Source organism: Balaenoptera physalus, assembly GCF_965194825.1.
Source record: "Balaenoptera physalus genome assembly, chromosome: 2".
Taxonomy (NCBI): Eukaryota; Metazoa; Chordata; class Mammalia; order Artiodactyla; family Balaenopteridae; genus Balaenoptera; species Balaenoptera physalus.
In genome coordinates, this window is record NC_138883.1 from 38,634,993 (window position 1) to 38,650,390 (window position 15,398).

At 38.5% G+C, this 15,398-nt stretch overlaps 1 protein-coding gene across 1 annotated transcript in view; it reads left to right on the forward strand.

The window, feature by feature from the left end:
* KCNH5 (potassium voltage-gated channel subfamily H member 5) overlaps window positions 1-15,398 on the forward strand; it is a 334,448-nt gene that overhangs the window by 51,791 nt on the left and 267,259 nt on the right. The window contains exon 5 of the mRNA XM_082450353.1: window positions 9,156-9,271. Within this exon, the coding sequence (XP_082306479.1) occupies window positions 9,156-9,271 (116 nt within the window). The remainder of the gene's footprint in view (window positions 1-9,155; window positions 9,272-15,398) is intronic.

Sequence of the window (15,398 nt, forward strand, 5' to 3'; positions counted from 1 at the left end):
CTGCACTATACAGCAGGTTCCAAGTAGCTATCTGTTTTACACATGTAGTGTATATATGTCAATCCCAGTCTCCCAATTCATCCCACACCCACCCCGTGTTCACACATCTGTTCTCTACATCTGCGTCTCTATTCCTGCCCTGCAAATAAGTTCATCTGTACCATTTTTCTAGATTCCACGTATAGGCATTAATATACGATATTTGTTTTTCTCTTTCTAACTTCAGTCTGCATGACAGACTCTAGGTACATCCATGTCTCTACAAATGACCCAATTTTGTTCCTTTTTATGGCTGAGTAATATTCCATTCTATACACGTACCACATCTTCTTTATCCATTCATCTGTCAATGGACATTTAGATTGCTTACATGTCCTTGTTATTATAAATAGTGTTGCAGTGAACATTGGGGTGCATGTGTCTTTTTGAATTATGTTTTTCTCTGAGTATATGTCCAGTAGTGGGATTCCTGGGTCATATGGTAGTTCTATTTTCAGTTTTTTGAGGAACCTCCATACTGTTCCCCATAGTGACTGTACCAGTTTACATTCCCACCAACAGTGCAAGAGGGTTCTCTTTTCTCCACACCCTCTCCAGCATTTATTGTTTATAGATTTTTTTGATGATGGCCATTCTGACTGGTGTGAGGTGATACCTCATTGTAGTTTTGATCTGCATTTCTCTAATAATTAGTGATGTTGAGCATCTTTTCATGTGCCTCTTGACCATCTGTATGTCTTCTTTTGAGAAATGTCTATTTAGGTCTTCTGCCCATTTTTTGATTGGGTTGTTTGTTTCCTTGATATTGAGTTGCATGAGCTGTTTGTATATTTTGGAGATTAATCCTTTATCCATTGATTCATTTGCAAATATTGTCTCCCATTCTGAGGGTTGTCTTTTGGTCTTGTTTATGGTTTCCTTTGCTGTGCAAAAGCTTTAAAGTTTCATTAGGTCCCATTTGTTTATTTTTGCTTTTATTTTCATTACTCTAGGAGGTGGGTCAAAAAAGATGTTGCTGTGATTTATGTCAAAGAGTGTTCTTCCTATGTTTTCCTCTAAGAGTTTTATGGCGTCTGGCCTTACATTTAGGTCTTTAATCCATTTTGAGTTTATTTTTATGTATGGTGTTAGGGAGTGTTCTAATTTCATTCTTTTACATGTAGCTGTCCAGTTTTCCCAGCACCACTTATTGAAGAGACTGTCTTTTCTCCAGTCTCCTGTATATTGTATATCCTTGCCTCCTTTGTTATATATTAGGTGACCATAGTTGTGTGGGTTTATCTCTGGGCTTTCTATCCTGTTGCATTGATCTATATTTCTGTTTTTGTGCCAGTACCATACTCTCTTGATTACTGTAGCTTTGTAGTATAGTCTGAAGTCAGGGAGCCTGATTCCTCCAGCTCCGTTTTTCTTTCTCAAGATTACGTTGGCTGTTCAGGGTCTTTTGTGTGTCCATACAAATGGTAAAGTTTTTTGTTCTAATTCTGTGAAAAATGCCAGTGGTAATTTGATAGGGATTGCATTGAATCTGTAGATTGCTTTGGGTGGTATAGTCATTTTCACAATATTGAATCTTCCAATTCAAGAACATGGTATATCTCTCCATCTGTTTGTGTCCTCTTTGATTTCTTTCATCAGTGTCTTATAGTTTTCTGAGTATAGGTCCTTTACCTCCTTAGGTGGGTTTATTCCTATGTATTTTATTCTTTTTGTTGCAATGGTAAATGGGATTGTTTCCATAATTTCTCTTTTTGATCTTTTCTTGTTAGTGTATAGGAATGCAAGAGATTTCTGTGCATTAATTTTGTATCCTGCAACTTTACCAAATTCACTGATTAACTCTAGTATTTTTCTGGTGGCATCTTTAGGATTTTCTATGTATAGTATCATGTCATCTGCAAATAGTGACAATTTTACTTCTTCTTTTCCCATTTGGATTCCTTTTATTTCTTTTTCTTCTCTGACTGCTGTAGCTAGGACTTCCAAAACTATGTTGAATAATAGTGGTGAGAGTGGACATTCTTGTCTTGTTCCTGATCTTAGAGGAAATACTTTCAGTTTTTCACCTTTGAGAATGATGTTTGCTGTGGAATATCTTTTTCCATCCCCTCACTTTCAGTCTGTGTGTGTCTCTAGGTCTGAAGTGGGTCTCTTGTAGACAGCATATATATGGGTCTTGTTTTTGTATCCATTCAGCCAGTCTGTGTCTTTTGGTTGAAGCATTTAATCCATTTACATTTAAGGTAATTATCAATATGTATGTTCCTACTACCATTTTCTTTATTGTTTTGCGTTTGTTTTTTAGGTCTTTTTCTTTTCTTGTGTTTCCCGCCTAGAGAATTTCCTTTGGCATTTGTTGTAAAGCTGGTTTGGTGGTGCTGAATTCTCTTAGCTTTTGCTTGTCTGTAAAGCTTTTGATTTCTCTACCAAGTCTGAATGAGATCCTTGCTGGGTAGAGTAATCTTGGGTGTAGGTTTTTCCTTTTCATCACTTTAAATATGTCCTGCCAGTCCCTTCTGGCCTGCCGTGTTTCTGCTGAAATATCAGCTGATAACCTTATGGGGATTCCTTGTATGTTATTTTTTTGCTTTTTCCTTGTTGCTTTTAATATTTTTTCTTTTAATTTAATTTTTGTTAGTTTGATTAATATGTGTCTTGGTGTGTTTCTACTTGAGTTTCTCCTGTATGGGACTCCCTGTGCTTTCTGGACTTGGGTGGCTATTTCTTTTCCCATGTTAGGGAAGTTTTTGACTATAATCTCTTCAAATATTTCCTCAGACCCTTTCTCGTTCTCTTCTTCTTCTGGGACCCCTATAATTCGAATGTTGGTGCATTTAGTGTTGTCCCAGAGGTCTCTGAGACTGTCCTCATTTCTTTTCAATTCTTTTTTCTTTAATGTGCTCTGCAACAGCTATTTCCACCATTCTATCTTTCAGCTCACTTATTCGTTCTTCTGTCTCAGTTATTCTACTATTGATTCCTTCTAGTGTATTTTTAATTTCATTTATTGTGTTGTTCATCACTGTTTGTTTGCTCTTTAGTTCTTCTAGGTCCTTGTTAAACATTTCTTGTATTTTCTCAATCCGTGCTTCCATTCTATTTCTGAGATTCTGGATCATCTTTACTATCATTACTCGGAATTCTTTTTCAGGTAGGTTCTCCATTTCCTCTTCATTTATTTGGTCTTGTAGGTTTTTACCTTCTCCTTCATCTGTAGCATATTTTTTGTTGTCTCATTTTTTTGGATGGTTGGGGTTGTGTTCCTGTCTTGCTGGTTGCTTGGCCCTAAGCGTTCAGCACTGGAGTTTGCAGGCAGTTGGGTGGAGATGGGTCTTGGTGCTGAGATGAGGACCTCCGGGAGACCTCACACTGATTAATATTCCCTGGGACCTGAAGTTCTCTGTTAGTCCAGCAGTTTGGACTTGGTGCTCTCACCACAGGAGCTCAGGTCCTACCTCTGGCCTGGGAATCAAGACTATGCAAGCCATGTATTGTGGCAGGAAAAAAAAAAAGCAACAAACAGAAAAGAGCAGAACAATAACAAAAAGTAAAAAATAAAATAAAATTAGAAAAATAAAAAATATATTAGAAAAAATAACAATAAAAATGAAACAACAATAAAACAAAACAGAACCACAACAGCAAAAATAAGATAAAAGAAAATAAAAAAGAAAATTAAAAAATGAATAAAAATAAAAAAAATCCCTGGTACCTCCTTTACCAGTGTCCTTGCCCCCATGGTGAGCTACAGCCTACCCTTGCCTCCCTAGTAGGCCTCCAACACCTCTAGGTAGGTCTCTGGACCCATTTTTTCAGCCCCACTCTGCATGTGTTCTTCTTATCAGTGTTTCTTCCTGGAGCTGGCCTGGAGCACATGTGCCCGTGCAGGCCAGCGGGGGCTCAGACCTCCACAGGCGCGCCCACAGTGGCCAGCACACCTAGAGGAAGCCTTGGAGGGGCGTGGCATTTGGCCCACCTGGACCCACGTCACCAGAGGAGGCCCTGTCAGGGGTGGCACTCGGGCTGTCGGGACCTGTGTGGCCCATGGTGGCTTTCAGGGAGACCAGTGCTCGGGCCTGCCAGGAACTGCACAGCCCATGCAGGCTTTGTCGGGGGGCAGTACTCAGGTCTGCTGGGACCCATGAGGCTGGAGGAGGCCCCAAATGGAGGAGGCCTCAGCTGAGGCAGGGCTCAGTTCCGGGACCCACGTGGGCAGAGGGGGCCCTGGGGGGGACAGGGCTCAGGCCTGGGACCCATGCAGCTGGAAGAGGCCTTGGTGGGGCAGAGGGGAGTGTGCAGCTCAGGCCCGGGACCCCAGCAGGCTTGCTAGTGCCCAAGTGGGCAGAGGAGATGTCGGCTGCGTTCCCTTCTGATTCCCCGATCCCCCAAAGGTCCCTCTTCTTCCCTGCTGATCCCCTTGCTGTGAGTGGGCCCCTCCAAGTGTGGGAACCTCTCCCCTCCCCCAGCCCCCCCTTAGGTGTGCTGGTCCCATCCTGCCTCCACTTTTCCTCCCCCCGCTCCCTCCCACGTCCTACCTCATTACATGGGGATTCCTCCCATCCCCTTAGGTGTCCAAGGTCCACCACCAGCGACTAGTAGGTGCCCTGGTTGTGAGGAGATGCTGACTCCACATCCTCCTACTCCGCCATCTTGACTCTGTCTCGTCATGTTTTTTCAGTAATATATTTGATAAGCTAATCTGCTGATAGTGAGGACAGAGGGGTGGCATAGGGGTCTTGAGAAAAATGCTAACTGTTTAGAACGGAGGACTGCAAGAAAGCCCTAACCAGAGACAAAAAGATCGCTGAGCAGTTCAGGGAGTGTATCTTTTTTGGGCTTCCTTTGATTTAAACGTGAAACAAAACACTCCTCGGCTTTGCATTTGTTTTCCAGCTCCAAGGGCATTTTGATATCAAAGCTCATAAATGGTTACTTGATTAGACCACTGCCTTTGCTTTCTCTAGGAAGAATCCTTCCCAAGTATTTCCTCCTAAGCTTCTCTCTTTGAGTAAGTCTGAGTCAGTTTGACAGCTGTCACCACCTTTTTTTTTTTTTTTTCTGTTAGCAGCTCCCCACTTCTCTTTTTGAAGGAAAAATTATAATCCTCCACACACTTCCTCCTCAAACCTCTACCACACCATTTCTACCTTCTCCAACCCAAAGCACTTCTTTCACAGTACCGATGAGTTATATTAGTATCTGCTAAGAGCTGAGCATATTTCCTTCTTTATATTCTAATTTTAACTACATATAATGTGGGATGCTGTGTTAATTTCTATTTAACTTTTCTACTAATGTTCTCATTCATTCATTCAAAAAATTTTCTAGTGCCCAGTATGTGCCAGTCATGGAACTAGACAACCAGGGATAGAAAGAATAAGATCTGGCACCTAAAAGTCATATCATGCTGTAAACTCCCTTTTCATCTATGTTTAAGGGTGGTCTCACTCAGAATACACTGTGTGAAAATTTTTAGAATGAAGAATTAACATTTTTCTTTCAGTTTCTTTCTGCTGTTTAATCAATGATAGTCCTATTTTTACTATGGAGAAAAATGTTGGTGTTTTATTTTCACAGTTTAAAATTTTTTTCTTCCTTTAGGAAATTGAAATAAGGTAAAGGGATGAAGTATTTCTTGATTTTATTGACTTCATGTGTAAAATGAGATACACCTACACAGGCACATTTGTTTCATATTTAAATGAGGAACTGCTGCTTCCTCATTAAGAAACAGTAGTGTGTGCTCATGATGCTTGAAATAGAAAACCAGAGGATGACGATAAGCTTTCATCATCATGTTTCTCCTTCCTCACAAGTTTACTTCTTTTTATGATCCTAGGAAAGGAGAGAACACATGGCATTTGATGATATGTGTTCTTTCATGTGTTATTGAATTCATTCCTTCAATATCTCCTTTTATTTTTTGAAAATATTTTCTGAATAAACCTTATCACATACAGGGAATGAAAATGGGCTTCTCTTTTAATCCAATAGTCAGATGTACTAAGAGGTGCAACATTATCTATCTTAGAAATATGAATCTTCAGTAAGAATAAGATTGACTTGTGGGAATTCCCTGGTGGCCCAACGGTTAGGACTCTGCTCTTTCACTGCTGAGGGCCAGGGTTCGATCACTGGTTAGGGAACTAAGATCTTGCAAGCCTTGCAACACAGCCAAAAGAAAAAAAAAAAAAGAAACTGAAGTCAAGATTGGCTTGGAAGTTTCTAGAAATATTCAATGCAATTTTAATATTCATTTGATGCAGAAGAGAAATGATCAACAGGAAATATTTTAATATACCTGTTGCCAACATAGTTACTGTCATCTGAAGACATCCTCACCATTTTAACCCAATAAAGCAAAAACCAAACCAAAACCCAACGATAATAAAACATAATATTTCATGTTTATGTTCATGATAATACAAATGGAGCTTATTTTTAAATCTTATTTTTAAAGTTACAAATAACTTTTCATTAATTAGTCAATTAATCAATTAAAGGCCTATTTTATGGCAGGCCTCTACCAAGTGCAGAGAATGGAGAGATGACGGTAGTTTAGTGGGAGTGACTGACATGATTATCAACAACTGCATTAGTATTGTTAGTGCCATGTGAGATATGTATTCTGTGGTGTGAATGCACAGAGGAGAGCGCATCTCTCTCATGAGTGGATCCAAGAAGCTACCAGTGGATCTCGGAATGCTTTAACTGAGTTTGGAGGTACCAGTAATCATTAGCCAGACAGATGGGGAGGGAAAAAGCATTTCAGGTAGACAGAGTGATTATAACATGTGAAAGCATGAAAGCATTGAATGTCATAGGGTGTACAAAGAATTCCTGGTGGATTTAATTTTACTTTTGAATTTGTTCTTTTAATTTGTTATTGATTTTAGTAAGGCCAGAATACAGAGCATGTATGAAGTGGAAGGAAATGGAAGCAGAGCAAATCTTTAGGGTCAGAAACTAAATGACATGTATACCAAGGATATTCAATGTTATCCTGAAGGCTTCCAGGGATCTCTTAAAGAATTTAAAATGGGAGAAGTGCATGGTAAGATTTGTGCTGTAGAAAGGACTCTGGCAGCAATGTGCAGAGTTGTTTGGGGAGTATGTGGTCAGAGAGCAGTAGAGACAGTGGTTTTTAGGAGCTACTGTCTAACTCAGGTGAAATATGATATATTGTCTAACATATGAGGGATGGAGAAAGGAGATTAAATTTGAGGGTATTTATTGATAAGTTATAATCTGTTAGTCTTGGAAGGGATTGGATATCTGTGTGGGGGTGGAGGTAATAGTGAAGGAGGATGGTGAATCTCAAGTTTCTGATTCGGACAGCTGGAAATATCATGGGGCCATGCACTAAGACCAAGAATACATTAAATATGCAGAGTTGGAGATGGGGGGAGAAGGTGATGATAAGATTGATTTTGAACATGTTAAGAGTCAGATGCCTGTAGAACATCTGAGTAAGAGGTGGCCAATGGCCAATTAGATACATAGGTCTAGTGCTTAGAAGAAAAGTCTAAGTTGGTGATATAGATTGCATGATGGTCTTTTGCACTGATGTTGAATTCTTAGAGAGTTGGTGGCATATCTGGTGCTTCTTTGTTTCTCCAGCACATTGCACAGGCAAGCCTTAGGGTTGCATACAATTCCCGAAGCCTAATATTTTCTGTTCTAGTCACTAGGATGAGGCCCATTAATGAAAAAGAATAAAAGATCTTCTATTAACCAATGCCAATTTACTTTTTTTCCCAATCCAATTGTTGATACCATAGAAAGAGCTAAATTGGTGGGGCAGTACAAACCTTAATTGAAGTCAAAGTTAGATTGAAGAATAGCGGTAAAGTATCATGTCACCTACCTGGTATGGTTTGAAAGACATTTGGTTGGTGCCTGCCCAGGATTTCTTCTTTCATTTTCTGTCACATTGTCTGAAAGTTCATCATTACCATTAGAGTCATTGCTTTGGACCATCAGGGGTTTTCATTTTTAAGGAGCTGTTTGGTAAATACCCTAGTTAAAGGTAATACCATGGAAATTATCAAATGGTCTTAATGGAGTCCATAATAGATTAGAGCTTTTTGGGATACCTAGAGAAAGGATAATTGAGATAGGAGTAGAGTATGGCTCGTTTTGTTCTACTTGTTCACATCTCATTGACATTTCCTTGAAGTTAATTAGCTTAATAATGAAAAATTAATGATTTTAATATTGGAAATAATGGAAGAAATTTCTTTCCCATTAAATTCACATTTCTTCCCCTCAGAAGTTAAGGTTACTACTCTTTTGGAAAACATTATTAAGGATTCTAGATATTCCAAAAATAATCTTTGAATATCAATGAAATTGTTAATAAGAGAGAAACTTTGCTACATTACAAAGAAGATGGAGGTGTGTGATAAGAACCATAGTATGTGAGATTTGTTGAAATTGGGCTTTATTCTCTTATGTGTATATATCTTCATATAAGTATACCATAGGACAGTTTTTATTAGGGTAATACTACCTGCTATAGTAAATAACCCCCCAACTTTAAGTGGTTTAACACAATAGAAGCATATCTCTTGCTCATATAACAATCCAAGGAAGTTGATCTTTGGCATATGGCATTCTTCTATGCACTGATTCAGTGGCTTTGCCATCCCCTGGGATCTTGTCACTTGCATCCAACTGGTAGAAGGATGGAGAAAGTATGGAGATGTTTCACTTGCTTCTTAAGTTGTTGCATGTGTGGAAGTGACACACATCAGTTCTGTCTCAATCCGTGGGTGAGGACTAGGGACAGGCCCACACCTAGATGCAACGAATGCTGGGAAATATATTCCTGGCTGGCAGCTGTTTCCCAGTAACAAACGTATACAATGCAAGGGGGAGGACAGAATTTTGTGGACAACTAGCTACCTGGCTATAGGGAATATATGATAGATATGAGCGAAACACAAAGATCACACATAAAAATTACTTACTATTTTATAACAGTACTTGAAATATATGATGACGTCTGTGTAGAAATTAAATGCTTTAGATTGATACTTTTCATTTGTTCCGCATGTTATGCTATTTCTGAGATCCCTTGAATATTAGCAAGAATGTAGGCTTCCATATTCATTACGTGTGAAAAACTGAGACTTTCTTTCCTTATTTTTAAGGTTGGACAAAATTTGCCCGATTGACACGGGCTTTGACAAATAGCCGAAGTGTTTTGCAACAGCTCACGCCAATGAATAAAACAGAGGTGGTCCACAAACATTCAAGACTAGCTGAAGTAAGTGCGAGATTAACTTTACTTCCCAACATGGTGGTGGTCATACATGTTTTCCCTCACAAATGTTTCAATTATTTGAAACATTTATTATTATAAATGGCTATTATTTTACAAACACTTATATGCTAATTGATTTTTCCTTGTAGAATTATAGAAATTTCCTATATTTCTTTTTATGCTCTCCTACTTTGGAAATGGGAAGGTAATTTATGACATCCCAGGGGATGTCTGTACAGAATGAGGTTTTCTTTGAGCAAATGAGATAGGGAGTTCACTAATTTGTTAATTTATGTGTGCAGCACACACTTATTGAGTGTTTGCTCCATGCTTGGTACTCTGAAAAGGATGTAAAGATGAATAGGCCATTGGCCCTATCATCGAGGAGTTAAAGATCCAGCAGAGGAGGGAGGGGTTACCTGAATGAGGTGATACCTGGGCTGAGTGAATCTTTTTTTTTTTTTAATTGAAGTATAGTTGATTTACAATGTTGTGTTAGTTTCCAGTGTACAGCGAAGTGATTTAGTTATATATATATATTATATTATATATATATATATATATTATATAGATAATATATATATTATATGTACTCTTTTTCATAAACTTTCAATTATAGGTTATTATAAGATATTGAATATACAGTAGGACCTGTTGTTTATCTATTTCATATATAGTGGTGTCTGCTAATCCCAAATTCCTAATTTATCACTTCCCCACCTTTCCCCTTTGGTAACCATAAGTTTGTTTTCTATATCTGTGAGTCTGTTTCTGTTTTGTAAATAAGTTCATTTGTGTCATATTTTAGATTCTACATATAAGTGATATCATATGATATTTGTCTTTGTCTGATGCTTCGCTTAATATGACAATCTCTAGGTCCATCCATGTCGCTGCAAATGACATTATTTCTTTCTTTTTTATGGCTAATATTCCATTGTATATATATACCGCATCTTCTTTATCCATTCATCTGTCAATGGACATTTAGGTTGTTTCCATGTCTTGGCTATTGTAAATAGTGCTGTTATGAATATTGGGGTGCATGTATCTTTTTTTAAAATAAATTTATTTTATTTATTTATTTTTGGCTACGTTGGGTCTTCATTGCTGCACGTGGGCTTTCTCTAGTTGTGGCGAGTAGGGGCTACTCTTTGTTGCGCTGCATGGGCTTCTCATTGCGATAGCTTCTCTTGTTGAGGAGCACGGGCTCTAAGCATGTGGGCTTTAGTAGTTGTGGCATGTGGGCTCAGTAGTTGTGGCTCACGGGATCTAGAGCGTAGGCTCAGTAGCTGTGGTGCATGGGCTTAGTTGCTCCGTGGCATGTGGGATCTTCCGGACCAGGGCTTGAACCTATGTCCCCTGCATTGGCAGGTGGATTCTTAACCACTGCTCCACCAGGGAAGTCCCTGCATGTATCTTTTCGAATGAGAGTTTTCTCCAGATATATTGGGCTGAGTGAATCTCGAAGGAAAAATATGTTGAAGAAGGGATGAAGGTCATTTATACCAGGGAAGCCAGCATGTGCAAACACTCAGAGATGAGATAGTATGATGCCTTTCAGTGTGAATTCAATGTGGGTGAAGTCAGGTAGGGAAGGAAAGGTTAAGGTGGTATACAGTGAACAGTGGTGTTTGGTGTCCCATGTGCCAGGGAAATGACATGATCACATTTGTGCTTCACAAAACCTCTCAAAGGAAGATTGGTCCCAATGGTCTTTGTAATTCCATGTTTTAATTGTATTAATTTGAAAACATTAGTCTAAGAATGGGTCCATAGATGTCACCAGATTGCCAAAAGAGATCCATGGCACAAAAATGTCCAAGAACCTTTGTTTGACCTAGTGGCTCTGTGTTGAAATGGTAGATAGAGAAGCAAGTTAAGAGGTTCTAGTAGTAATTCAGCTAGGATGACCATGGCCTTAAGCAAGGGAGCCAGTAGCAGAAGTGGGCAGATTGCAGATGTACCAAGATTAGAGTCAAAGGGATGAGTCAAGGACAACTCTATGTTTTGGGCTTGAACAGCTGGGTAGATAATGCTACTGTTGGTTAATAAAATGTCAAATAGAAGAGGAAGAAGAGAAAGTTTGGGGGCAATGAAAATAGTTTAGTTTTGGACATACTAAGTTTGAAGTGCCTGACAAGAAATTCAAGTGGAGATGCCTAAAAGGGAGAGGGATTTATGGGTCTGGCTCTGGAGGGATCTCTGGGTTTAAGTTGCAGGCCTTGGTATCATCCTCATAAAGCCATAGGACTAGGTGATGTTACCCATAGAAAGTGTATTGAAACCAAAGAGAAAAGGAATGAGGACAGAACTCCAAGGCAGCTAGAAGCTTTGCTGTTCACATGTCTTCTGTCATCATCATGTGTCTTACTGGTATGAAAGATGACAAAAAGCTAATCAAGTACCAAAATTATGCTGAGCACTGAATGGGCACTCACAAAACATTCTGAGGTAACTTAACAAAGAAAAGAAAGATTAAATGTATATCTTCATCAGTTTGCTTTGCTGGAGAAAAGTGAGTTGAAGTTCTCAAGAGTAGCTTTCTTAACTAGTTGCAGACATTAAATTTAGTTTGGAGAGGGTTAGGAAGTAAAGTATGTTCTCTGATTTGGAAGGGCTCTGGAGTTTTCTTGACCATAGCTAACAGAGAGACTTGTATGGCTTCCTGCTCTAAATAGCACTGTTAGCTGGGGGAGAGAGACATGTTTTTAAAAGCCCAAATAAGACATTAACATATCTAAATGTTAACTAATAATAGTAATCACAATATTTTAAAAGATGATATGCAATTAGTATAAGATTTAAAGCAGACAATTAGATACAACTTCTTTTTTTCAATCGTGCTTGTTAATAAGTACTGCTTGATTTTTTTTTTTTTATTTATTTTAGGCTGTGTTGGGTCTTCTTTGCTGCGCACGGGCTTTCTCTAGTTGCAGTGAGTGGTGGCTTCTCTTGTTGCGGAGCATGGACTCCAGGTGCGCGGGCTTCAGTAGTTGTGGCTCATGGGCTTAGCTGCTCCGCAGGCACGTGAGATCTTCCTGGACCAGGGCTTGAACCCGTGTCCCCTGCATTGGCAGGCAGATTCTTAACCACTGTACCACCAGGGAAGCCCTGTACTACTTGATTTTGAAGCTCCTTTCTTTTCTGCCTTCAGTTGTCCGTTTCTACAAATCAAGCTAAAATGTAGGAGCTTGTTTCTGTGACTGCTGACTTTTGCAGTTATGATTCTTACTGGGTCTTAACTTATTCAGTTTTTCTTTCTTTGTTAACACAGTTGGGCAAGAACAAGAGGAAAGAGACCATAGAGAGGAAAATTTTCTACCTTAGCAGCCTGAATCACTCAGGATAGTTTTTTCCTTCCATATCGAATGGAAAGTTCCTTTCTGCTTGACAGCTTATCATTTTTACTTCTACTTTTGAGGAACTTTCATTCCTGTTTCTTCCCACCTGATTTTTTTCTTTTTTTTTGCTTTGCCTTTTGATTATTGTTAGTTTCTTTATCAGTCATCCCTAATTCACAAACCTGATTCAAATACAAAACTGCTTTCTGTCAGGTCTTAGGCTTGATTTCAGAGAACATGTGGAAATAAGAAGGTTTTCAACAGAGATTTAGTCTGTATGTGCTCTTAGATCTTCAAAGACTGACCTAAAAGAAGCACCAAGTTACCAGAAAGATATAGTTTTTCCAGTCGTACTCAGAGTCATATAATTTGCTCAGCTTGAGTATTTGGATTTGCTGTTAAATTTCAGGCTCTTTCACTTTTTCCAACACATATAAATTTTATCTTAATTCCACCAGGCCCCCTAAATTTGGAGCTGATCCCCACTTTCAAAGATCCTGGTCTCCATGTAGGCAGTTCATCTGTTTTCCACAGGTTCTGACATCCTGCTGATTGGCTTCAGCTTCTCACTTGTATCCGTGGTACTGAGTCCTTTAGAATCAGTGTGCTCAGATATTCAGAGAGAAAGAATATGTCTGTCTCAGTACAAAAATACATCAGTAAATGTGATTTCATCCCCCCTCTACCTAAGGCTTATTGCTCCTGAAAGTACAAATGAAATAACAAAGCGAAGAGTTGTTACTCACTGCTTTATAAAGGAGTCCTAGTGATGGGGCTGAGATTAAAGTAGTGCTCTGCATATGAGAAGGATCAAAGCTGAAGCACATAGTGAGTCCCTTTCTTTGTTGTTGCTGCCATTCTTCTCCTCCTCTTCCTGCCCATCCTCCTTCTTTTGTAGCAGTTTTGGATTGCTTTACAAATGCAAGTCACCTTCCGAAGAACTGGGTTATGAATGTCTAAAGAAATATAAGACAAGGGTTTTTATTTTGAACTGTACATTATAATCACCTGGAAAGATTTTGAAAATATAGATTCTCTGGGAACCCACACAAGGTGAATTTAATTATTTTCTGGCGTGGGGTCTGAGTATGAGTATACTTTATGTTTAAAAACTTCTCCAGAAGATTCTAGTTTGTAGCCAGATTTAAGAAATACTGAACTCAAGAGTGATTCCATTCCATCTCTAGAGGAGACACCTTACATTTTTCCAGGGTGTTGAGCAGGGCCGACTTGGCTATTAACACAGTGTGTAGGGCCCACATGATGTTTGAATTTCTACTAATAGTAGAAGGAAAAAATGAACTTTTAGGTAAAAGAATTTTGAATACATAATATTAATTTATTCATCTTTGTAAAAATACAGTTGTAAAATATAATTTTTATTTTATTATTTTTAAGGAGGAAGGGGTCTAAGAAGGCAAAAATACCCAGGACCCATGAAGGTCCTAATGTACCCTGGCACTGAGTTTATTTTCTAAGTATGATTTCTTTGTGCTCAAACTATAGACTGTGGTAAAATATTAACATTGAATATGAAGGAAATTTTCATGTTTAACACAGTGAAATTAGAATGAAATTATCAGTGGTTGAAAAGTGAAAGAGAGACCATGGTTCTGTATGATTCTGTGTATGTAATGCTTTGTCTCAACATGAAGCTTCCCTGCCTGTAGGATAATTTGTTGCTAAGTAATTTAAGACCTTATGGGAAAAGTATGACTGGGGCACTGATAATGAGGATAAATATGTAAAAATCTTTATAAATAGTTCTTATAACTCCCAAACTTAAAACAATAATTATAATATACACCTAAAGAGAATATCAGTGATGTTTTTCACATTTCAAAATAGCAATGATTATATTATATTATATGCTTAGTTTTCAGTTATGTAAGGTCTATGGATGAGAGACTTTTTAGGATAAATCTCTCTCAAGTTTCAAAAAATGCTAGTATACTTATTTTGCTTTGTGGCATAAGAATTACATGCTAACAGGTATTTTTGTTTACATCTATTTGTACATTTACAAATTTAGTGCATTTATAATTTTATAATTTGAACTTGTTGACTCCTACTTTCTGGGTCCCATTAGTCCTAGGGACACTAAATACTTGGATGCATAAGATGGTAAAGCTTCTGAAAACATTGTTTATCAAAGTCCCACTTACAAACTCCTAAATACATAGGTTTACTCAGCTTTAGCTTCATTGATGGCAGAGGTCTCTGACCTGCTGCTTCAACTCCTTTTCACAATTTCCAGGTTCCAGGTTCTGGAAGGAAGTGTTAAGTCCTGTGTTTGTTACCTTTGCCCAGGGTTGCCCAGACCTCTGCTCTTGCTCTGTCATCTGCTTTTTCTCATTGTCTCTTTAATGAGACCTAATCAGAGCAAGTCAAGGTTCATATAACATTACATTGAAATTTTTCCATTTGTCAAAAAGGTATGGAGAAGCAAACCTGAATATTTAGGTTTTTTTTTTTTTTTTCCTAAAGGGAATTTGCATCTGGGCAGGAAATCCAATATTCTTTAAGTCCTGACTGAAAGGAAAAAAGGGAAAAGCAGGTTATAACATTTATACCCCTGATATTGCTGTGCCAGTCATTAGGGCCCTGACTGAGTCCCACACAACAGCAAGATCACCAGCAGTGGGGCCTGGGGGTTCAGCAAGGCCGTCAGAATCAAATTTATGCTCCTTGAGGTGCCAAATATGTGAAGAATGGATAACAGTGAGTCATGCAAATAACAGTTGGGCAGTCAGTGAGAGATGTGTGATTCTAGGCAAGCCTGCCAA